General features: G+C 36.0%; 2 protein-coding genes and 1 pseudogene across 4 annotated transcripts; all 3 read right to left on the reverse strand.

Annotated features, from left to right (window-relative positions):
* Nucleotides 1-1,718: 1,718 nt before the first annotated feature.
* On the reverse strand, nucleotides 1,719-7,053 carry LOC143578928 (protein SCAR3-like; annotated as a pseudogene). The gene is made up of 10 exons (XR_013143362.1): nucleotides 6,743-7,053; nucleotides 5,612-5,775; nucleotides 5,406-5,529; nucleotides 5,189-5,306; nucleotides 5,033-5,100; nucleotides 2,889-4,933; nucleotides 2,744-2,818; nucleotides 2,504-2,608; nucleotides 2,327-2,394; nucleotides 1,719-2,224 (listed from the first exon to the last, which is right to left on the reverse strand). The product of XR_013143362.1 is annotated as a protein SCAR3-like (transcript).
* A 7,675-nt stretch (nucleotides 7,054-14,728) lies between these two features.
* On the reverse strand, nucleotides 14,729-15,969 carry LOC143578929 (peroxisome biogenesis protein 7-like). The gene has a single exon (XM_077062376.1). The coding sequence runs from the start codon at nucleotides 15,965-15,967 to the stop codon at nucleotides 15,017-15,019; it is 951 nt and encodes a 316-aa protein (XP_076918491.1). The 5' UTR covers nucleotides 15,968-15,969; the 3' UTR covers nucleotides 14,729-15,016.
* A 1,528-nt stretch (nucleotides 15,970-17,497) lies between these two features.
* On the reverse strand, nucleotides 17,498-22,170 carry LOC143578930 (serine/threonine-protein kinase EDR1-like). 2 transcript variants are annotated; one of them, XM_077062377.1, is made up of 17 exons: nucleotides 22,065-22,170; nucleotides 21,483-21,718; nucleotides 21,193-21,396; nucleotides 20,927-21,115; nucleotides 20,598-20,854; nucleotides 20,447-20,518; nucleotides 20,287-20,382; nucleotides 20,111-20,200; nucleotides 19,925-20,018; nucleotides 19,635-19,839; nucleotides 19,433-19,556; nucleotides 19,308-19,327; nucleotides 19,049-19,205; nucleotides 18,066-18,354; nucleotides 17,911-17,983; nucleotides 17,733-17,827; nucleotides 17,498-17,663 (listed from the first exon to the last, which is right to left on the reverse strand). In XM_077062377.1, exons 2-16 carry the CDS (start codon nucleotides 21,594-21,596, stop codon nucleotides 17,748-17,750), a joined length of 2,064 nt encoding a protein of 687 aa, XP_076918492.1. In that variant the 5' UTR covers nucleotides 21,597-21,718; nucleotides 22,065-22,170; the 3' UTR covers nucleotides 17,498-17,663; nucleotides 17,733-17,747. The 2 variants fall into 2 exon arrangements, with proteins under 2 accessions (XP_076918492.1, XP_076918493.1); XM_077062378.1 differs by having other exon boundaries at nucleotides 21,483-22,170.
* Nucleotides 22,171-25,310: the final 3,140 nt, after the last annotated feature.

The following is a 25,310-nucleotide window of genomic DNA, read 5'->3' on the forward strand; positions in this document are numbered from 1 at the left end:
ACATGAACGCTGTTAAATAGCTTGTCACTTGAAACTCTTTCGAAAAGAATATAAAAAATTTCCCTTTAAATCGGCTTGAAACTCTTTAGGAAAAATAACTCCCTCTAAATCGGCTGAAACTCTTTAGGAAAAAAAAACTCTCTTTAAATCGGCCCGTAATTAACATACGAGTACACGTAAATACCAAACTCACGCTTTTTTAATGATCATAAGGTAACTTTTTTTGTTCTTGTTCTTTTGAACAAAGAATCTCACGTGTAAATCTAATGTTCAAGGTTGACTCATCGACCGCCGTGAGACCGTACCTCCTGATGCGCAAGAATAGGCTGGAATCCGTAACCCCCCCCCCCTCCCCCAGGCCAGGTTCGAACCCGGTAATAAGGCCCTGATTCGTCCGTTCACCCATATGTTCTTTGAACAAGTGGGAATCGAACATGCGTCTCCATATTAGAAAGACGGGCCTTTTACCACTAGACTAACTTCGTAAAACAAACTTTTTTTAAACATATTACAAACTCATAATACAATCAGAAAAGAAAAAGGTAAATAGTCAAAGTTCATTAAAACAATCAACACAATATATGTTGGAAAAATTCTCATAATAGCCCATTTAAAAAATGTGTTTCCAAAATTATCCTCAATAATTCAAGTTTCTAACTTTGTCCTTTTGTTATCTCGTCGCCGACGACATGATAGCGAACACCGAAGATGCGTTACTGAAACAAATAGGATAACGACACGTGGCCGGAATAGGTCGTCGACGATGCGTTAGTGGATAACGCATCGTTGCTACCCTACATTAGCAACATAACGCATCGCTGCTACCCTACGTTACGTATAACATAGGGTTGACGATGCGTTATGTTGCTAACGTACGGTAGCGGCGATGCGTTATGTTGCTGCTACCTTGTTATGACAACACAAGGGTTCCACGATGCGTTAGAGATAACGCATCGCTGCTACCCTACGTTAGCAACATAACGCATCGAAGCTACCCTACGTTAGCAACATAACGCATCGTCAACACAGATTTCGGCCATGAGTCGTTATCCTATTTGTTTCAGTAACGCATCGTCGGTGTTTGCTATCATGTCGTCGGCGACGAGATACCAAAGGGATTAGAAACTTGAATTAGTGAGGATAAACTTGGAAACACATTATAGGTCATTTTGAAAATTTTCCCATATATGTTTTGGGTGGGAATAATTGGAAAGCAACTTTATTTTTGCCATTTTAAAGGCCGACACGTCCTAAAAGTAAAATTGGAAAGGGCAACATTTGTGATGTTGATGCAAAAAGTGCCTCAAATATCAGATTCTCTAGAATGATTTTTGACATCATGTGTCCATACTTTTGTGCTTCTTTGTATGCATAACATAACATAAATTTTATAAAATTATATTGTTTTTTAAGGAATATGTAGTTTTTATCATTAATTATGTATATCTATTAAACTGATTATTTTATTTCTTTAAATTTGTCATCATTTTTGTGAAATTACTCCAATACCATTACATTTAATTTATACAATTAAATCAATGGTAACTAAATTAGTGCTTAGGCTAATAGGCTATGTGTTCTAAACTAACTCACGTCACTGCCACGAAGTAGGGTTTTAACTATTCCGCCTATTAACTTGGACGTTGTGAGTTAACTATTTATGAGGTGAAGAAAATAAAGATGCAAAAATAAAAAACGGAAAAAAAAAAAAGTTTGATAGGTTGTTAGCGAGTGGACCGCATTTAATTTTAACCAAAAGGGCATTAGCGAGCTAACGAGAAAGGTGAAAAAATGATGTTGCCACTTTTGTGGTTTAACGGGCGTTATAATGGTGACGTGGCTTTGGCGCCCCCTTTTAACGTCCCCACGACGCACCGACTTCGGAACCACATTTCAACCATTTATAGTTTTATGATTTTATATACCAACAGATCTATATGCAGATGTAAAGTCTAAAAGAATGAGCTAAAAAATACAACATTCAAAGGTGACAATGTCCTAAATTGTTTTATTGAGAAAGAAAATATATTATTATTTTATAAATAAAGCTAGTGTGACCATAATATTTATTACATTACATATTAACAAAACTCAAAAAATACACACTAACACACATGTGTTGCCTAGTTGATGGACCGACCCGTAAAGGTTACAAGTCGACCCGCCCGAAACACTCGTGACCCGTCCTGACACCTCTAGGTACAACTGTACAAGAGTAAGTTTTCTGCAAAGGGAAAACATTAGGATGTGACAGTTCTTGAAAACAAAAAATATAAAGTAATTACAAGGAAATAACATATAAATAATTGTAGAACTGCAAGATCACCTGAAGTTGGCCTTTATGTCTATTTATGTGTCACTCCAGTTATCTTCTCCATCATCACTTCCTACAACCTAACAATTTAAATAAACAAAAGGATCCAACCAGATAAACATTAAACAATACAATTGTGTTGTGTTTTATCTCAAATGCGTCAAATCAAAAGTGAAAAACGAGTCAAACCTGGCGGATTGAGCTTGCCTTCTCAAGAATTGCAGTGACTTTAACGCTCGTTTGGCCAGATGGCGTAGTTGGCTGAGCTTGTGAAATAGGTCTTAGATTGCGCGACTGCGTGTCATTAAAATTATTAATTAATAAGTTAACCAAATGTTGCAATTAGATACAGTGTGTGCAAATGGAAGATAAATTAGTAAATTCGAGTAAACAACCGGAAAAAAAATCCAAATTCAAGAGGTCACTCACTTTTCTTCTAATCTGCTGTAGAAAATCATCTTTTTCTTCTCCCACTTTTCCGTTACTGGTGTGACTAGATCCACTCTGGACATGTAGATTTGTTTTATTTACATGTCACATATTATATGAAAACATAGAAAACAGTAAATCTTACCTTGTCTGTTTCAACAACATTATCCTGTTTTGTTGGAGTTGGAGGTGTCAAATTCAATCCATAAGTCAAAGCCTCCGAGAGACCGTCTTCTTTATCCATTGTCGCACGAGGACTTGACTTGACACCCCGCCATTCAACTGGCGGCAGTGGCGGCGCATGTTGTGTGGAGCCCTCGAGGTCATTAGTTGTTAGTGAAGCTTTCATGGAATCAAAGTCTGGAATATCAAATAAAAAAGCATGCTGAGAAGATTGAACGCCATCCTCGGTAAATGAACTTTGATATCCATAGTTTTTATGGTCAGGGAATCCTTGTTGGAATCTGATCCCGTTCACAAAAGGGCTTGAGACAGACTCGGCATCATCTAGTTCATGATCCTTGATTCTGGAACAATAACTGCAATCCCACTGGTCAGAATTTGATTCCGAAGCATTACTATGACAGTCATCTGATGCATACGGAGATGATCTACAAAATGTGTCGTCGTCGTCATCAGAGTCTGAAGCAAACTCATCTGGCATTGCATGCTCCGGCACCAACTGAAACGAAGGAAACATAAGTCCATTACTTTCACCATTATTATTATTTCCATCAGGAAACGACAGTTTCAGTTTAGAAGTCTCGAATCCACCAATAGGCTGGAATGATATCTTCATATGCTCAAGAGGTGGAGAAGAAGGTGAAATGAAAGGCATCCCGGGTAACAGTTGGATACCGTTTTTGGATTCCTGTACTCGCGGGCACTTCACTTTTCACTGAGCTGGCAAGCCTTTCATCCCCAACAAGCGATATTTGTTTCCTAAAACCATTCTCTAATAGTCTGTTTCTAAATTCAAACATCCTAGATGAATTAACATAATCATCTTTAGGAACTACCAACTCAGTTCCAGGTGTCGTTTCACTGGAAGCGTTACCATTACCATCATGATCTTGAGCTACTGATGCTTCAGATTTGATATCATTGATGGTGTTTTGCTGACCTGGTTGTTGTACTGCCTGTATCTCATTGGTTTTAGTTTCTTCAACGGGGCCTGGTGCAGCAACAGCTGGCACACCAAAATCAGGAGGTTTGGAAGGCTCTAATCCCAACAGACCGCCATTTGTCCAGAACATAACTAGATTGCTGACTTTACTTTGACCACCAGAAGTTGACAACGATGGGTTTGGAGACTGATAAGCGCTGGCAACAGCCTCTGAATTTGTATCATTTCTTTCATCTTCTTTAGATTCTAACTTTTCAGGTGTAGTTAAAGAAGTCGAAGATACCCCCGCAGCCTGCGTACTTCCTATCAAATCCGACTTCATAACATACTCGTGATTATTAGAGGAACCGTTAGCTTCCATATGTGATTCATGGGATGTTGACTTGGGGCTCAAGGAATTCGGATTCACTGAATTATCATCTAGATGAATTTCCTTATTCACTTCATCCGCATCTTTTTTTTTCACATTTGAGTTTCGCTTCAGTTCTGTCTTCGTATGGCAACTTATATCATTTACAGATTCTGATTCAACAGTGTTAAGCGCATCCATGTAAGAATCTGTTTCACTTTCAACCTCATCATGCTGGCCCCTGCTATCAGCTGGTGTTGGACGAGGTTGTTCATCATGAAAGTCAAAGTCAATATGGTCAACATTTCTTGAGTTCAGATCTTCCGTCACTTCAGTATCCATCTTCTCAGTTGTACAGGGTATCTCTATAGGTTCATTCGGTTGGCATGAAGAATCTATGATTTCTAGCTTTTCATCCCAGGTAATGTAATTTGACTTTGACCGACGATCCTCTGCTAAATAAATATTGTCGATATTTTCATCGAGGGAAGCCGAATCAAGATAAGAATCTTGGTTCACATGTGAAACAAAAGAGAGTTCTTTAACATTGTTGTCTTCAGATTGTGTTGAGTGGCTGGGACGAAAGATACAATCGATGTAAGGTGACTCGTTTCTTGAGTCAACAGAAGTCAAATGGTCAACTTCAGGTTTAACTGTGGAGAGATCTTGAGAAGGTAGAGCTTTCTCTTTAATATCCGAGGAGCCAAAATCCGTTCTGCATATGAAAACTCGTATTATATATTATTATATATTCATCAAGGCTTTACTGCATTAACAATCACACATAAGATTTAACTGTTTAAGAGCATCATACCTTTCGCCATGCATAATTACCAGAGCGCCACGTGTCACATCTCTATGCCTCAATGATGATCTCTTTTTCTGCATAAAGTAAACACAGTTGGTAAGATACCAAATCCGGAGTATACTTAACTAATATATTATATTGATTAAACTTGTAAACACCAACCTTCTTTTCTCGTGGGACAGTTTGAAGATGAGCTTCATAAGGTCCAACTGAAGATCTTTTGAAATAAGTTGGATCAGAGTATCTTTTAAAGCAAGATCCAGGGCCCCCGGTGTCAAATCTGAAAGTCAACCATGTTGGTCAACACTCAACATGCCTACAACCGACCAATCTCATAAACTATAATAATATATCAAACAGGATACTCAAATATTCATACTTGTCAAGATTATGTAGACGTGGCGGATCGTAACAATTTTCATACGAGTCCATAATACAATACGGCAAGTCACTATATATGAAATGGTTTTGTTCAGTTCTGAGCCGAGTATGCCATTTAGAACCTGCAAGGGATATAAACAAAAACTTTACCTAAAAATTGTTTCGTTTCTATAGCAAAACAAGTACCGCAACAGTTTTATTTACCGGCTGTGTAGGCGAAATGCAAGTGACTTCTTTGCCCCAAAATAGCCTGCTCTAGTGGAGGAAGTGCCGACTCGATATTATGTACTCTTTCAACCAATTTATGGCTTCTAGAAGATGTCATTAGCAGTTGTTCTTGCAATCCATGAAAAACTTCTGCTGCAAATCTGTACATGCAAAAACTTTATCTTAGTTTCTAAAGCTAAATTAGCTATCAACAATTAGGGGCGAACAATAAGCAAACCGTTAACCAGAACCAAATCGAAAACCGACGAAACTGAACAGAAATTAACTGAAAACCGAATTAAGCAAAATCGGTTAGCACCCTCGGTAAACTGAGAATAACTGAACCTATAACCAACAAAATTAACCGAAAATCGGTAATCGCTTTTTTTGTACCCTCGGTTAACCGAACCTAAAACCAACGAAACCGAACGAAACTAACTGAAAATCGGTTATCGGCTTCTTTTTTGGTACCCTTGGTTAAAATCGAAAACCGACGAAACCGAACAGAAATTAACTGAAAAATGAATTAAGCAAAATCGGTTAGCGGTTTTTTTTGTACCCTCGGTTAACTGAAAAAACTGAACCTATAACCAACGAAACCGAACCGAAACAAACCGAAAATCGGTTATTGGTTTTTTTTTGTACCCTCGGGCCTCGGTTAACCGAACCTAACACCAACGACACCGATAGAAACTAACCATAAATCGGTTATCAGCTTCTTTTTTGGTACCGTTGGTTAACTGAAAATAACCGACAACCAAGTTAACAGAATCTTGGTTATCGGTCTTTTTGTATCCTGGGTTAACCGCTGAACCATTCATAATTTCATATTTTTATACAATTCTAAAATTTCTAGCTTTTATACCTCCATTTCATGTATTTTTATACCCGGAATTTCATGCATTTCTAAATTTAGCCCAAGTTTTAAATTTGATTATTAACTGAAACTAACCGAACCAATGAACCGAAATCCGATTACTTAATTCAAATGAGCCTAATAACCAAACCGAACCGTGCACACAGCTAATAACAATAGTGAATTAACATAAACCCCAAACCCTAACCCCAAAATTCCACATGAAATAACTCAAACAATCAGAAACTGAATACAATTAGTTAATTAATTACTCAGCCAGGTCGCCTAATTGGCGCAATAACCCAACTAGACCGGCAACAGCAACACCGTCAAGCACGGCCTTGGGATCTTCTTTATTGACTTCAGTGTATAGCTCCGGCATACCCAGTCCGTACTCATTTCTGACCTCCACTCTCACCAACGGCATCTTATTATTATTAATATTAGTTTCTGAGTTCTAAAATGTAACAACCAGTAAGAATAATATGGAAAGCTGCAACAATAAATGTGATGAGAGGGAGTGAGTGAGTGAGTGAGTGTGTGGTTTAAATGTGAAAGTGAGGTAGAGTGAGTGTGGGGACTGTAACTGTGAGTATTATTATTATTATTATTATTATTATTATTATAAATGGATGAATGAAAATACGACCAACTGAAGACGACGACGACGTTGGTGGGTAACCTTGGTGTTGACGGTTCATAAGGCTGAGGGGTGTGGGGCTTCAACGGGGGCGCTAGAGCCCCTCTGCTCGCACCCCCAGGCGCTAACACAACACCACCGAGGCGCTAACCGGGGCGCTAACGGGGCGCTAGCGCGAAAAAACATGCAGGCGTGAGCCTGTTAGCGGAAGAAGAGAGAGAGAGGAGTTTGTTGAATTTAGAAAAAGAGCCGTTGGGCTCTTATTAAATTAAAAAAAAATTCCTATATAATACCCCATTTCATCCCATTTTTATACCACAACTTCAAACCTTCACCCAAAATCAATTCATCTTCTCAACTTTTTTTAAAAAAAATGGCTGGAAATTGGTACCCAAACCTTGATTCAGATTATATTGACGACGATTTATGGTCGTCACCGCACCAACCGATGTTTTATTCGGAGCCGCAAGAATCATCCGGCTTTCAACCATCCAACACACAACCGTCTCCTAACTTTGTTGTTCCGGAGACACAAGAATCACACGGTGAAGCTACGGGACCAAAAAGACGCGTCCACCGGAAAAAACAACTTGCAACGGACGGGTCGGGACCGGCTTCGACTCCGAGGACGAAACGGAAAGCCACTCCGTGGTCATCGGATGAGAAGGAAGCCTTGTGTCGGACTTGGATAGTAATTTCTGATGATCGGCGTTGCGGTAATTGTTTTAACGTTTTTAAAAATGATTTTTAATAAAAAAGTTAAATAAAAAAGTTAAATGGAAATCTAATTTATTTATTCATTTTTCAGCCGACTACCAAAAGAGCAAGATTTTTTGGACAAAGGTTAGGGAGACATTCTACATGCTCGTTTGGAGTACAGAGCGGAACGCCGATATGATTTCGGGTCGGTGGTCCGAAATCAGAAAATTTGTCGGCTTGTTTACTAGTCTTTTCAACAGGAACAGCGGTCGTATGAGACCAAGTGGCAGTGATGATTTGGCGGTTTACAATTTCACGGTCGAAAAGTGGAAGCAGGAGTGTTTGCGGAGGTATGGGATGGTGAAGACGTGGGACGATTTAAAGTTGTGGGAGAGGTTGAAAAGGTGTTCCAAGTGGGTTGAGCTGGTGGCGCCGGACGTTGATGCGGAAGTTGGGCCGAAACGGACTAAAACTAGTTCGTCTGGAGCGTATAGCACTTCAACCAGGTCGGATTGCCGCGTTGGATTCGACCTAAACATTGCGGAGGATGAAACGTCTTCACCGCCGAGGAGGCGGCCATTGGGAAGGGACGCCAAGGGGAAAAAACCGGCTGAGGGGGATGCCGTAAACATCGCCAATCTTGTTGAATCCCTCAATAAATTCAACAAAACCATGTAGGTGGTCTCTAATGACAAAAAGGAAAAAAGTCGAATGAGAGATTTGGACTTTCTTACTAGAGACTTCAGTAACCTAAATCCGGTCGATCAAATGCTAATGGAAAAGCAAAAGGAACGTATCCGAAAGAGGTTGATCGAAGAAGACCAAGCCGAAGAATAAGAAGAATGTTTTTTTAGTACTTTAATTTTTATTTTATTTTTAGGTATTAATGTGTTTTTTTTATTAATGTTTGTTTTTTTAATAATTTATGAGTTTTTTTAATAATACGTTGTTTGAATATATTTATAAAAATATAAAAAAAAAAATTCGCTGGAGCCCCTGTTGGAGCCCCTTCACACCTGGGCCAGGGGCTCTAACGGGGGCTCCAACACCCCCCTTATCCAGTTTCTCTCTCTGCCACACGTCATAATATTATTGGTTGGAGCCCCCATTAAAGCCCCCCACACCCCTCAGCCTAAGGAATGACGCTTTTGCCCTTGGGTTTTAGAGATAAGTTAGTTGGACTTTGATAGGTTACTAAAAATCAAAATGTGTGTGAATTTATATTTTTATTACACTTTTGTTAAAAAAATATAGTTTTCATTCCAATGATAATTATTAATTGATTTCATTTAACTATAAAATGATTCAATTACAACTGAGAGACAGGTAAGCGAGTAACAAGTTGCGCCGTCATCTTTCTTTTGAATGACAAAACCAATCCTACTGAAAACAAAGTTATCATTCTTCGGCGTAGTTGAGTGAATATGCACCACCCGCTTAACTCTTTTTAAAAACGTAGCAACATAGGGGGGCGAGGGACCAAATATATCAAAAGCAAAAGATAGAGGTTTCTCTCACCTATGCGACAAAATAAATTACTTGTCAAGTTTCATACGCGACAAAAGATAGAGGTTTCAGATATGGTTCTATCACCAATGACAAGTTTGTATCTAAGGATGGTATGTGTTATTCGGGGAATGAAGATGAGTAGGTAGGTCAATGATTTAAATTAATGGTTAAAAAAACATAAAAATAAATGTAAAAGTACGGTTTAAATAGGTTTTATTTAAAGGCATTAAAAGGGTTTTTCTATTCCTACTATACCATCATTCTACTTTACACACCCTTGGAGTCAAAAAGGTCGCTCAACAAATTCCTCAAATAGATATTTGGAAAGTATGGGATATGATTTGCTTGTCTACCCTTCAAACAGCCTTTGATATAATATATAGTTGTTTGGCTTTTATATGTGCATTTTGATTTTAATTTATACATTTTGGCTTCCATTTATACATTCCGGCTTTTGTTTATGCTTTTCGGCTTCCATTTGTACATTTCGGATTTCATTTGTACATTTTTTCCTTTCATTTGTGTATTTTGGCTTCCGTTTTTTCGTTGAGCTTTCATTTGTGCATTTTGTCTTTCATTTCTTCGTTTTGTCTTTCATTTATGCATTTTGGTTTTCATTGATGCATTTTGGCTTCCATTAATGCGTTTTAGTTTCAATTTCTTCATTTTTGCTTTCTAGCCTCCTCCACCTCCACAATATTATCCAGGTGATCATCTATGGCTGAAATTAATCTTTTTTGAAGACATTTTGATATAAAAACTATGTATTTTGATCTACGTAGTTTTTTTTGTTTTTCAATTTTATTTACTGCTTATATTGGTTGTTTATCTTGTCTTGAAAAATATATATAATATATATCAACAACTAACAAAGTCGTTAGTTGTTTTTTTTAAAACACACACAATTCGTATTAATTTATACTAAACTATATAAGTTGTAGTTTTTAATAATTACAAAAAATATATAAAAACAACTCGTGTAGACTACCAAACAAACAATTCGTATTAATTTATACTAAACTATATAAGTTGTAGTTCTTAATAATTACAAAACATATATAAAAACAACTCGTGTAGACTACCAAACAAACAATAAATGGTTGCAATTTCATAACCAGAAAAAAGAGTCATATGAGTCATACATGTTAAGAATTTTATAAACTATGAGTAATGAAGAGTTATATTACTCGTATAGTTATACCGGTTGTATAACATATCAAGGGTTTGTGTCTCAATTGTGAAGATCTTCTAAGCCTATATGTTGTGAAATAACGCCTTGGGCGTTTTACATGCCATATAGGCATGATAACTAGGGCTACACCACGCCAGGGCTTCAAGGTGGACAAAAAAAAGAAGGAACTTGGACAAAAAGATATGAAGCGCCTTAAACAAATTTTTTTTTTGTCTATAACCTCATACAAACTAATCGAATATGGATTAATACGTAATCGATCAAACTCTACTTGAAAACAGCTTTTCAATAACAAGAGGATGGGCTTCAAAGTGCTAGATGGGACTACCCATCAACCAACCAATTTTTTTTTATTTATTTCTTTACTTCATCCACTTCATAACTAGTAAGTTAAAGATTTTTTAACTCACAACGCTCAAGTTACAACTCTCATAGTCTACACCTCTTATAGTCTAGACTGTCTACGTGACAGTGAGTCTTTAACTGTAACACCCCGGTTAAAGCGGAATACGCCTGAGTGTGACGTACAGATTGTCCAAAACACATGTGACACTATTAAATGACACTATTATCATTAATTAATTTAAACGTCAAGTACACAAGTTTGTAACAATAAATATAAGGGAAATACAAGAACAATTAACAACTTGTCCATTTATTAATATAACCTAAGTTCTAGTGTCCTCATCTCGGCAGCATTCCCTAAATAAGGTACCTGTAGCATATATATAAAATAAAGTCAACTAATTGAATAGTTGGTGAGTTCACACAAGTTTTGATACAAGTATATAAAAACCATACAATTCCATGAACAAGTGTAAATGTGCAAGTAAGGTCCTTTCCAGTTGGGATTGTACACCAACGTACTCGGATAATAGCGCAAGTAAGTGTCTTTTCTGTTGGTAAAAGCCAACATACTCGGATCGGGGGATTTGTAATGAGTTTAACAAAAATGAATAAAGTTTATATAAATCATTTGATGCTTATTAGTTGAAGAATGATTTGTAAATAAATAATTATAACTTGTTAATATAAGATTAAATATCAATATTAATAACAATTAATGATTAAATGTTTTATTTTATTCTAGTAACATAATTAATTAATTTACTAATTATTAACTTAAATGTTTTGCATGAATTCTTTTAAAGAAATTATAAATATTAGTTTATGTTGAAATAAGATAAAAAAAATAATTAACTTACTCAATTATTAATTTAAAGATATGAAATATGTTATATCTATTGTAAAATATTTTAAATAAAGGAAATTTTTATAAATTATCTTATTTGAAAGAAAGTTTATAAGTTTATGATGATCAACAAATCATAAGATTTACATATATATATATATATATATATATATATTCATACTTGTTCTTGCAAAATAACTAGGTTTGATCCAAAATTTAGAAAAATCAATGTGTTTATCTTGGATATCCATTATCATAATGATTCTTAGAACCAAAATATAATGTTTTTATGATAAAAGTAACATGATCATGAAGAACAAATTATGAACATTCAATATTAAATCAAAACAAAAACTATAAAATGCATGGAATCATAAAACTTACTTGTTAGTGTTTTCAATCTTAAGAAAATAGTGGATTGAGGTGTGAAAATAATGGAGGATTTGTCCTCTTTTTATAGTGAAAATATGGAGTGGTTATGTCTTATGGTATTTATGAAAATTAATCATATTTAATATAATTAAAAACAAAATTTAAAATGGTTTAAAAGGTTTTCAAAGTGTTTTAACTCTTTTAGTAAATTTTATTTAACTAAAACATTAATCGCTTTATTTTTATAAAAAAAATAACATATGAAAAAGATGGTAATAATAATAATCCAAGATTTATTCTAATGATTTGCATGGGAAAAGTTCATGAATAAATAATCTTTAAATGAGTATGCAATACTACAAGGATGGTAAAAAGTATATTTGCACAGAAATGATCACATAAAATATATTAATGAAAATTGAGATTAATTAATAATATTATAAAAATATATAAATTTAAATAAAAATAAAACCGAAAATTTAAAATGGGTTGAGTTTTGGGTTTGAAAGGTAATGAATGTTACAGGTTTAACACCCTTGGCAAACACAACATCGTCCCACTCTTAGGCTATCCCACATCGGCCGTGGACAAGAGAGATCCTTGGTTCATAAGTAATGTCCTGCCTCTTAACATCACCAACGCGTTTTGGGCTTAGTTGGCTGTGAAGCACATGAAAACTCTACGGTTAAGCGTGCTTAGGTGGAAGTAGTACTAGGATGGGTGACCTCCTAGGAATTCTCCATCTGGGCAACCAAAAACAAATCCGTGAGCTTTTCGTTGACAGAGCGGACAATATTGATGGTACGAGGAGTCGGATGTTAAATTAACCAACACATGCTAATAAGCCGACACTAAATAATGCAAATGGGTGTGATCTTTGTGAGGGGAAGTGAGTGTTGTTGACTTTTGACCAAGTGGGATTGACTTGATTGAGCTGTTCGGAATCTTACCAGTAACGGGTACCTTAATCTTTGTGCCAATCAGATTCATTAATCCAATGCCGAAAACTGCGCCGGTTTGCACCCATTGCTTTATTTTTTAAAAGAAAAAAACAAAGAAAGGAGTAAATGCAAATAATACAACTTTACTAGTTTTAAAAGTCACATTTCGATTTTAAGCAATTTTGGCTTTTTCAACAATATACATTAACTTGAATTAATGATAAAATATGATACCAGAATTTTTTTAACTACTAAAATTTTTAAATATACAAGGTCAGCAATGACCAGTTTACAAACACCAATTTTCCCACTATATACCGCTCTCTTTTGAGTGACTATTTATCCATAGAAAACCGAGGGATTTTATACCGCCCATTATGTTAGATGGTTCCGGTGGTCGCTCATTGAGCAACTTCTCGTTTTGAGCCTTCTAGTTACATCATAGTGTAACAAAACATGTTTCTTGAAACGCCTTTGCCTTCTTCTTAAAACCCGTATACTTGTAGAGTTCCAAGATATCCCAAACACTAAAAGCAAAAATAGCCGGGATCTTACACCACAATGACATCACCTGCCATGCTTCATGGGAAATCGACAAGATACAATAGCGTGTTCCACAATTTCCTCGTCATGTGAAATCTTCACATAACGGACACTGAACCAAACCAACATTTACATTCCACTTTGCCAATTCCACCCGTGCATACACATTATTTATGTAAAATAACAAATTTACACTACTAGAAAGGAACAAAAACTCATATTACATATGAGTTGTTAATAACTTGTAACAACCAATAGATAAAAATTAGTAAACGCTTGTGCTGTCTTGTTTATATTATAGTCGACAGTAATTTGAGAAGTGCAATAGAAACAAGTCAACAACAGGACATAACAAATCACTGAATCAGTAGAGAAGGGAACCGACGAATCATCCAACGCTTTCAAATATACATACAACATTCTAAAAAAAATCAACTAGAAATTACTCAATTAGGTTGTCTATAGCATGTCCACGGTACAGTTCAAATGGCTTTGACCAAAATTTTGGTCAAACAACCAACTACAGTTCCATAAAATGGAAAACAAAACCGGCTGGATTAGTTAACTCGCGGTTTGTACCCATTTTTATTGTTTCTTATCAGTTTCTAAAAACGATAAGGATGACTTATTAATATCACACACCACATATACCAAAAATTGAAAGTAATTATAAAGGCTAAACAAGTTGCAAAGCATGACGCGTAAGCTAAACTGTTACATGAACCGTCACACCTAGTATTTCAAACTGTAAACCATGGTTCTAAGTTCTAACTGTACGTATCTCAAACCAGCCGATTTGCTTAAACAGTTGGTGTTGTTTGTGATCCAGATAAAGATAAGACGATACAAATATCTGTAGAAAGATTACTTAACCTCGGGTTAAAAAAACACCCCACCCTGATTAGAAGTAAGGGGGTGTTCGGGATTCCTTATAAAAACTCGCTATAACTTTTCAATAAGTTAATAAGTTACAAAAGTGTAACTTATTAACTTTTCAATAAGTTAATAAGTTACAAAAGTGTAACTTATTAACTTTTCACCCTCACATCAAAAGCAATCCCAAACACCTTATTATTTTTCAAAAAATTAACAAGTTATAAGTCGGTGAAAATAAGCAATCCCAAACACTAGCCCCCAAGTAACAAAACATCCTACTTTCACATGTTCATATACAACATACAAGATACTTGTATAGATCATTAACAGAAACAGATCATAGTAACAAGGCCAACAATATATTAACTACAAAGGGGCTCAATATCATGGTTTAAATATGCAATAATCAGCTTTAAGTGTTAAATGGTGTCTTAACTATTATTCCTGAACAATATGAAACTGTTTAAACACCATATGCATATATCAACTGATCATTCAACAATATCCAACACAAACTCTTTTCACTTCTACCATAAATCACACTTACAGAAACACGAAAAACGACCAAAATCACGAACGAAATCAAGGCGCTTTCGGATCGGTCCCATGCTGCCAAACATAAACAAGCTCATCCCACCCGGTACTCGCCAGCAACCCTTCCACAAGCACACTCATATCCACCCCAACCGCAAACTCCGTATGATGATCATACCTCCCAATCAACGAATCCTCCACCATATAATCCCACATACACACCGTCATATCATACGAACACGACACGATCACACTCGCCCTGTGCGGCGAAAACTTCACCTTCCTCACCGCATACCCATGCCCATTCAAAACCGCAACCGGAACCCGATAATTCCTCACATCCCACACCTTAATCGACTTATCCACCGACGACGTGACAATCACCGCGTCATCGTACTTATTCCAATCACACGATAATATCTCGAACTCGTGAGCCGGGAGGATCATCGTCGACCCCGGCTCACGCACGTCCCATATCCGCGCCGTGCAGTCCCCGGAAGCAGACGCGAACACGTCCGCGTGACGGGGATTCCACGCTGCGGAGTACACGCAATACGCGTGCTCTTTAAACGTTCTCACCGACGTGGGACGATCAATCGTCCAAAGCTTGACAGTATCATCCCACGAGGACGAAACAAACGAGTCTCGTCTAACGGGATTATAATCAACGGAATGGGTTTCGCGGGTGTGTTCATGGAGTGAACGGACGGGATTGGAAGTGGGTGGGAGAGAGAGGTCGTAAAGCTTGACGGAGCCGTCGGCGACGGCGGCGATTAATAAGGAGTCGTGGGATTCGGACCAGGAGAGGTCGTAGACGCCGTCGGCGGTGTCGAAGGAGGCGAGTTCGGAGATGGGTCCGGAAGGGGAGAGGTCGAGGACGTGGAGGCGGCCGTTGCCGAGGATGCCGAAGTTTTGGGAGGTGGCGACGGCGAGACGGTGTTCGTAGAAAGGGCTGAATTTGACGGAATAGCCGTTGAATGGGGTTTTGAACGCCGGCATGGTGGTTGCGGTGGGATGTGTGGGTTATCTGGTGGTGGGTGGATACTAGAATATTTGATTACTTGGTTTACCTGATTTAGCCCTTGGACTTTTTGGTTATACACTACTATGGTTTATGTTATCAACCGACTAACATTAGGGATGCCAATTAAATCCAAACTCGATAGAAAAACTCAAAACTCAATATAAATGGGACGGGTAATACCCGACCTGTTAGGGTTTGAGATTAGTTTTGAATTTTTTTTCGTGGGTTTGGAATTTTTAATATACCGGGTTACCCGATAACATTGAGCCATTTACCTAATTATATAGCCGATGTACCCGACATAACTTTTTTTTATGTTATGTATGTTTATATATAGTATATTCTACATATGTTATGTTTATGACACGTATTGGAGACATTTCAGTTTTATGGTAATTATTGTTTGTAATTGATTAGCTATATTTTGTCAAAATCTCATAAAATCCCGGTGGATTTTGTGTCGGATAGGATAATTTGTCAAAACCTTATAAGAAACCCGATAGGGAAACCGAAACCGGACGGGTAATTACCAGAGTAAAACCCGAGGGGTTTTGGACGAGCTTTAATAATCGGGTATGGGTTTGGGAATACCTAAACCTGACCCCTGAATCCGACCCATTGTCATTCCTAACTAACATTGTGTAAGTATTTAAGAGTGATTAGTATGGATCCAAGATTTTTAAGACTATGGTTTATTAGAAATTACAGTTTGGTGTTCTACGATTATGGATGCAGCATAACTTGTTGCCCGGTTACCTGTCACTGTATTGTAAATTTGTAATCGGTTGACTTTGGTTAAATATTGGCTTATTATTAAAAAAAATAAAATAAAAGTTGTTGATTGATCCTGTTTTGAGTGAACGTTTTAAAAAGTTGTTAGCTTCATACGCTATTAAAATATTCATTTTGGCAAGTTTATTTTATAAATCATGAATATTAAGAGGAATTGTGTGTGACAATTATTGTGGACGGTGGATGAGGGGAAAAATTAAGGTTGATGGTGATGTGCGGTTTCCGATATTGATTTAAGGTTGATGTCTGAGGCAGATAGTCATGGATTACTGATGAACTAGAATGGATAGAGTTAGGTTTACTTATTGCATTCTTTTATATCTTTTGATGATAACAAAGTAGATCCATACAATATGTGTCGCATAAGACAAGTTTTAGATGATATATATATATATGGACTATTTGTATAGTTATTAAAGTTAAAGGACTACATATGTTATTTCATATAACCACACCAATACTCTAATTGGATATCAGTATTTTTATTAACAGGTCACTAACCACTCGATCATCTTATCATTGGTGCGAAAACCTCGTGACCCAACCTGAACCCCCCAACTCACAAAATAATAAGAAATTGATCAAATTTTCTATTTCAGATATTAATACAAAATACCAAATAATCTTGTAAACCCTCGGTCGACATAAAATAAACAACCATCTTCTTTAGTTAACATTAAGAGTTTATAAAAAAAGGATATAAAAGTAGCCGGTTATGCTCTAATGTTAATATTTACATGAAGTCTCCTAAAAAATTTTTGAGTGTTTTCTCAATGCAAGAACATGACAAAAACATTAAGAAATGGCAAAAGTTTAAGGACATGAGTACCTAATTGCAGTGTGTTCTTCAGAAACCAAAGTCAGATGCTAACTCCACAACTACAAGTAGACAGATCATACATCACCAACTTTGACTTTTAATAATATGAAAAAGGTTAAGAAATTTACTTGCAAACCAAGAAACTATATCAGCATCTCGCAGCTCATTAACCGCGAGAGGATTTCATCACAGTTTGGTCGTTGCTCTGGTTCTGCCCAACAATCTAAAACAAAAATATAAAAAACTTAAAAATTTATAGTATATTGTTAGATCCATATATTTAAACTTTTAATATGAATTACACACCTGCTATTAAATTTCCCAATGGACCTTCTGGAATTTCAAGTCGGGTTCCATCAAGACCAACCGCACGAACCACCTACAACACAAAACTCATTACTCGCAATTAAAGACCCGAATATACAATAATCGGTTGCAAACACGAATCCAAACACACTTACTTGAGCTGATGGGGTGCCTTCCCATGGCCTATGAAGAGTACACAATTCCCATATTATGACACCAAGGCTAAAAATATCACATTTTTCTGTAAACGGCTCGTTCCGTATGAGCTCGGGTGCCATCCACTCTGGCGTCCCAGCAGACGAACAATCTCTCATTTGCTCGGTGGTTAGCACCCGTGACAGCCCAAAATCACAGATCTTCACTACCCAATGCTTATTCACTAAACAATTTGCACTTTTTAGATCGCGGTGCACTATCTTCATTCTATGCATACACATTAGACCCCTATATTTACGTAAACGAAATCATTGTTAGATAATAATAAACTGGGGTTGTAAACAAGCCAAGCCGCTTGTTAGCTACTTGAGATCGGCTTGCTAAAAGCTCAAAGTCTCAAACTGAGCCGAGCTTAAACGAGCTCGAGCCTAAAAAAAGCTTGTTTAATAAACGAGCTAAAGCCCAAGCTTCACTTATCGAGCTCGAGCTGGCTCGCGAGCCTAAACGAGCCAATAATTTATAAAACTTTTATTTAATATAATAAATATATACTTATAATAATTATTATACATAAAATTGTGATAAAATAACTAAATAATATATATTATGTTATGTACAAAAAAATAATTAAAATATACATATAAATAGTTGCAAATGTATATAGATTTAATTAATAAATTAAAAACGAGTCGAACCTGAGCTTGAAAAACTACTTACAAGCCTAGCTTGAAAAACTACTTACAAGCCGAGCTCGAAAACGAACCGAGCCCAAGCTTTGAAAACTACTCACAAGTCAAGCTCGATCTCTTGTAAGTTAAATGGACTGAGCTTGAGCCTAGACAAGTTAGGGCTCGACTCGTTTACAGTTTACGTTTACACCCCTAGATACTAGAGGTGGCAAAATGGGTCGGCATTTTTACGGGCCAGGTTGCCCGTATTAGGTATTGCCTTTTACTCTGAACGAATTTTGACCCGTTGATACCTGCATATATCACAGAGCATTTTTAGTCTTCTTCGCCAGCTAATTCTCTTTTTGAGTCCACTCACATGAACCAGGTAATATAGTGACCCCATGTCCATATATTCAGTAATTAACGAAAAGTGAGGTGGCGTTGTGCAAGCACCGATGAATAATATAACTGCACGAGAAGGCAAACTCATTAAATTTTGGAGAACTTTACATTAATATTAATATGCTAAAACTGGATTTTATTTGAAATTAGACAGTGTCATACTCATACCATTCGGATGGCGAAGTCGACTGCAGAAAAAAGAAAAATAATCAGTATTTGACATAATTAATAATCAGTTGATTGCATAAAAAGGTACTACTTAATACACGGGTAAAATTACATTAAAAAGGTACCTTAGGATGGATATCTCATTGCAAAAATCTTCAATATTCTCAGTGGATACTTCCTGTTCAAGTAATACTTTGATAGCAACCTCTATTCCATTCCAAGTGCCTCGGAATACTTCCCCAAAAAAACCTAAAATATAATATTCACCAATTTAGAATGTAAAACAAGAAAACGGAATATAAGCCAGTGTCTTGAAGTAATGAATACCAATGCCAACGCGTGATCCGACCGTTAATTCAGAATAATCAATATTCCATTCATGATACGGGAACCATGGGTCGTTCCCAATGGAGTTATTCCATGTTGTAATCAGATCAAAATTCCCTTCTAATTTATACTTCTGAGGAGATGAAGGTAGAGAAATTGCCTTTGGACAACTGGTTTGCCTCCTATGATTATGTGAACCCGATCCCTGAAATTGTTAATTAATCAAATAAACTAATTACCTAACACTTGTACACGTTTCATAGTTATGCCACTTTTAACAATACACATACACTTTCATTATGATCTGGACAAATGCCATGTTCATCAAGCGGTTCTCTTGGAGGTTGACTTTTCTTCAACGTGTCATTCATTGCTCTCACAACCCTACAATCATGTTCGGTTTTAAACATTTTTATATTCATTTCACAATCTATTGATAAATATTATGTTTATAGTCAAGATACTGAGGTATCAACCTTACAATATCATCACCGATTTCGGGAATAATGGTAGCACTACTCCGTCTTCGTCTTCTTCGACTTCCTACCGGTGATGCTCCAGCTGACCTGGAATTAGTTATAAAATTCTCAGAAAAATGAAACATATGAAAAAGATGTGTATTTTTTTCACTAAAATAAATAAATATTAGAACCTTGATATTGTCATTTCGGCTCCAGACTCTCTAGGAGAGTCTCTTTGACCACTAAGAATCGATCTTCCATGCCCTCGGAACGAATAGTGCTCTGGACTGAAAAAGTCAGATAGTCAAGAAAACAAATTCTAAAAAGAAAAACATAAAATAAACATATAACCTTGAACTGGGAGTGCTTTGTTCTGTTGGTGCATTCTTATTGCGTCCGACATTAACTTCCCCGGGTAATAAGCTGTAAAGTAAATTAACGTTTTAAAGATTCAAAAAACTATTACACATTTGTTTCTTTAATATAGTATTTATTTTGTTACCATTCATCTGAATTATCAGTAGCACCATGAACGGGACTGTTAGGTTCAGTTGGTGAATCACATGAATCATTCTCAGCAGAATCACCTTGACCAATGACATAAACATGAGAAATGTAAACCGCCTTTGTTGAAAAAGGTACCAAATGTCCCGGATACCTAACTATATCAACCAATAGTTCATTAGAATTCAATTCCACTATAACCGACACATGCCTGTGTGAATCTGCTCTTTCCACTTCTCCTTCTTTAGGTAAACCCTAACAACCGAAAGAAAAACAAGTTAAATAATGAAAAATGGAGACTCAAATAGTTTAAAAAGTTTAACTTACCACCATAAGCCTACAGTCAATGCCCACTGTATCTGCAAGAACTTTAAAAAGAATCGCGCGTGGATGACAAAAACCATGTTTTATTTGACCCAACATTTGAATACCCTGATTATACACATTGTATACTTCCTCCCATGCACCTTTTGCATAACTTAATTCCACATTGGGGAGTTTATAAAAATCACAAACCTACACAATGTGACACGACATATTAGTGCATATAAAAGTAGTAATACTAATAATAATAACAAACGAGCATAACATACCAATCCACCAATCTTCTTAATCATCGCAGCTGGATTAGAAGTCAACCCTTTAGCCAAAGTCAAAGCCAGCTGCTGCAACATCGACACTTTCTTATCTTTTTGCATGTCAACCACGATTACATTGACCTTAAACCCTTCCGACTCCAACACATGAAGCTCTTCAAGAGAAGGAATCATGTCAAACTTCTCTTTAAGTCTTTTTTCCTACAAAACATAAACATACGTTAACACCTTCACGGGTCAACAAAAAACCATATTTTCACCATCGTTCGCATAACTTAGTAACTTACCGGCAAAATAGAATAGAACCCGCTCGGAATCGGTTCATCAAGATTTCCAGTTGACCATAGGACTTGTGCCACTCTCTGCGCTCCCAAAGGCCCATCTGTCTGTGTTTCCTCCATCTCGTTGGCGATTCAAAACATAAGATCATTTTGCCCCAATTATTAGCCCATAAATATTAATCAAGTCAAGCTTGAACTTTTTTTCCAAAATTAGACTTTATTCTATGTCAGCATCACATCACCTGCAAATATTTATATTTCAAAAACCAGATAATAAAGCTTCACTAAAGCACAAAAACATATAACCCTTCAGCTAGACGTGTTAACAAACACCTGGTGTGCACAACCCACATCCACATTTCCACAAATCAAAATCCAGAATTTAATAATCAATCAACAAACACAACCCAAATCGAAACATATTAATCTAACAAATCCATCAATGCAATTTAAATCAACGAGTAAACCAGGATCAAGATTATTAATATTATAATATGTAAAAATAATATTAATGGCGGAGAAACCAACCCAATGCGAATGGAATACATATGTGAATACAATGATAATAAAAAGATCTTTAAAATGTACCCAGTGAATCTGCAGGCATTGAATTGAATTGAATTGAATTGAATCGTGAAACAATGAATCTGCTTAATTGCAAGTGTATTAAAGAGAGAAGTGTATGTAGGTTTTCTGTTAATCTTTTGTTAATAATAATAATAATAATAATAATAATAACGACCGGGTCTACAAATCATAATGATAAAAAAAACCTACGTCACTTGTGGGGTTATTATTATCAAAGATGAGGCAATGTGATTGTAACATGATACTTAAAAAGGACCAAATTGATTATTAGTTAACAATAATAAATCATTAGATGGTAGGTCCTATGCGACGGTGTTAAAATCTTGAATAGACGTCGATTAACTCTGATAAATCTTTAATTAATCGTTGGTTCTCATCTCACTGCCTGAGTAATGATTACGATAATACTGGTCTTATGGATTCATCGTAAAATTAATCTCAAGTTTGGATCTTTGATGGTACTTAAATGTTCTATGTGTAATATATATACAAGTGAAACAATATAAATTAAATGGGTATTTAAAATTTAAAATCTTCATTTCTTGAAATTAGGGAAACTTCTCATATTTACTTGTGAAATTGGGAGATTCGGGAATTTAAACATATATAGAAAGTTCTTTATATAAATCCATCTCCATGTGAAGACGAATAATGTTGTTAAAATCGGTCACCGGGAGTCTACCGACATACTATTTTTCGTTTTATAAAGTATCGATGAAGCCTATTCTAACTTTGAAGGCTAATAAAAGAAAGTTTTTACGGGGAGACAATGATGTTAATAAAAAGACATGTAGGGTAGTTAGGGATAACGTGATTACGACGAAAGAGGACAGAGGTTTGGCGTTGTGTCTGCTTAAGGACGCAAACCTAAATCTCTTTGCAAGGTGGTGATGGAGACTCGAGGTGAAAGAAGTTAGTTTATGAAGAAGAGTTATTGAGATTATATATTATACCTTTAAAACGTGGTCGGCTCTCCTAATAAAAACTTAAATGAAACTCAGGGAACTATTACAAAAATTGACAACTTCCTTGCTTTTTATCAAGTTTATTTGTCTTTAGAAATCAAAGGTGTAGTCGAAAACGGGATAAAGATTCGTTTTTTTGGCAAGATGCATGTTTGGTTAGATGATTATCCCTTAAAAAGCTTTTACCCCAAATTTGTTCTCATTGGACGCCTCGAAAGGTTTGTCTAGTGGCTAAGTGTAAAGGGAAAAAAATGGGGTAAATATGTTGAACTAAAACTGGAGGAAAAGCTCTACAATTTCATATTTAGGGGAGGCGAAGAATATTGGTCCTATTGGATATTGGGTAATGATGAGTCTGGTTTATTGTTGATAGCTTCGGTGAATGAACTCTTATATAGTTATATCAAGTGTTTTCCCTTCCATCAAAGAGTATACCGAAGTGGAATTTTTGAGTCCCTTTAAAGGTGAATGCTTTAGCATGCGGTCTCTTCAAGATCGTCTACCTACTACTGATTCGGAAAATCCTCTCCGGGGGCAAGTATATGCAACTGTTGCATAGCTTCGGGTGCATATGTAGATCATTTCTTCACTTCGTGCTACATGGTTTCGTTTGTTTGGCAAAACATTAGTTTATGGTGTGGCATCCCCTCCCATCTTTGTCTTTTCAATTCATGACATATTTGGCAATCATAAATAAACATGTTTTAGACGTAGAGTATAAGAGGAAGACAGTACAATCCATTATTATGGAAGCATGTTGGTTTATTAGGAAGGCATGGGACGACTTAATTTTCTCTAATAGGCCTACAAAAATAGAGAATAATATTGGTGATATTAAAGTTTTAAGTTATTTATGAGTTAAAAATATGTCAAAATGTTTGATATGGACTATAATAAGTGGAAAGTGCCTATAATATGTTTATATGTTATAGCCTTATAGGGGCTATTGGCTTTGGTTTTTAATGAAAGTTGTAAAAAATAGATTTATCATTTATATAAATGTTTAAACAGTAGTAAAAACTAGCATAAACAATCAAAGCCGGACCCAACCAACCGTATCGTTTTCGAAAGTAGGCACGAATTCAATGAAAATGGGCATCGAACTCAATTAGTTTTAAGGGACATGGGCATTCATGAGAGAATAAATGAAAGGCTTTTATCACAATTATTAATATCTTATCCCTATATATAAACTAATACACGAGGGGTATGTTTGGCAAAACTAGCTGGTAGCTGTTAGCTATAGCTTTTTAAATATTTTTAGGTGTTTGACAGAGTAGCAGAAGCTTTTAATAAAACTAGTTGGGTGCCCGCATGGTGCAGCGAAATGAGCGCACAACCTAACATCAACCGCATAGTCAGTGTCGGTACATGATTCACCTGATGACAGTGCATACATAACCCGTATATAGACGTGTAATTCATGGAAATGCAGTAAGCGTGTAACTGATATCGAAAATCAAGAAACAAAGCTGAAATATACAGTAATTTCAAATAGGCTGAAATATACAGTAATTTCAAATAGATAATTTTTTAAACTAACTTATTTTGATTTGGAATCCTTTTCTGAACAGACACTGTTCTAATCTGTAACATGTTCTGAACTGACCCCTTTCGACTCAAAAGTGTACCGACACGAACCGAACTAATTTAACAATTTTTGTATCGACTCATTCTGACCCTAGATTGGTCTTACACATGACTCGAGCTCACCTGACTCGATTTGTTACCGATCCTAACCGATAATCGCGTAGTATGTTAATTTTTTAATTTAAAGAAGTATAACAATACCATACTCAAATTAAAGAGAATAAAATGTTCGTTTTCATGATGTAATTTGTTAAAAAAAATTATTAACATGTGAAAAAATTACGGCCCTTATAAAAGTCATGGGGGTAGTTAGTTTTGAATAAGGGTTTAATATGTACCTATTATATAAATTAAAAAGTTAATAGAAGTGCAAGTACCAAACTTGTAAATTTAAATGTAAAAGCTTGTAGCTAGTATTTTTCAAACGCTATTATAAATAGCATTCAAATATGAAGCTTTTTTTTACCAACTTAAAAGTTTGAGGCTAGCTTAACCAAACAAAGTTTTTTTTTATTAAATATGAATTTTTTCTTAAAAGCTTGAAACTAAAAACTCATTGCAAAACATACCCTAGATCTTTTTAGAGTTTAGTTAGGCTCACCTACCTCCCTTGTCTATGGATTCGTGTTCTATTAGGCACCCAACACTACATGATTGTTTCACAATCTAATGACTCGTTCGCACGGTCCAT

This window comes from Bidens hawaiensis, unplaced genomic scaffold, assembly GCF_021521415.1.
Source record: "Bidens hawaiensis isolate Kalapana, Puna unplaced genomic scaffold, B.hawaiensis_p1.1 tig00029399_1, whole genome shotgun sequence".
In the NCBI taxonomy this organism is placed as follows: Eukaryota; Viridiplantae; Streptophyta; class Magnoliopsida; order Asterales; family Asteraceae; genus Bidens; species Bidens hawaiensis.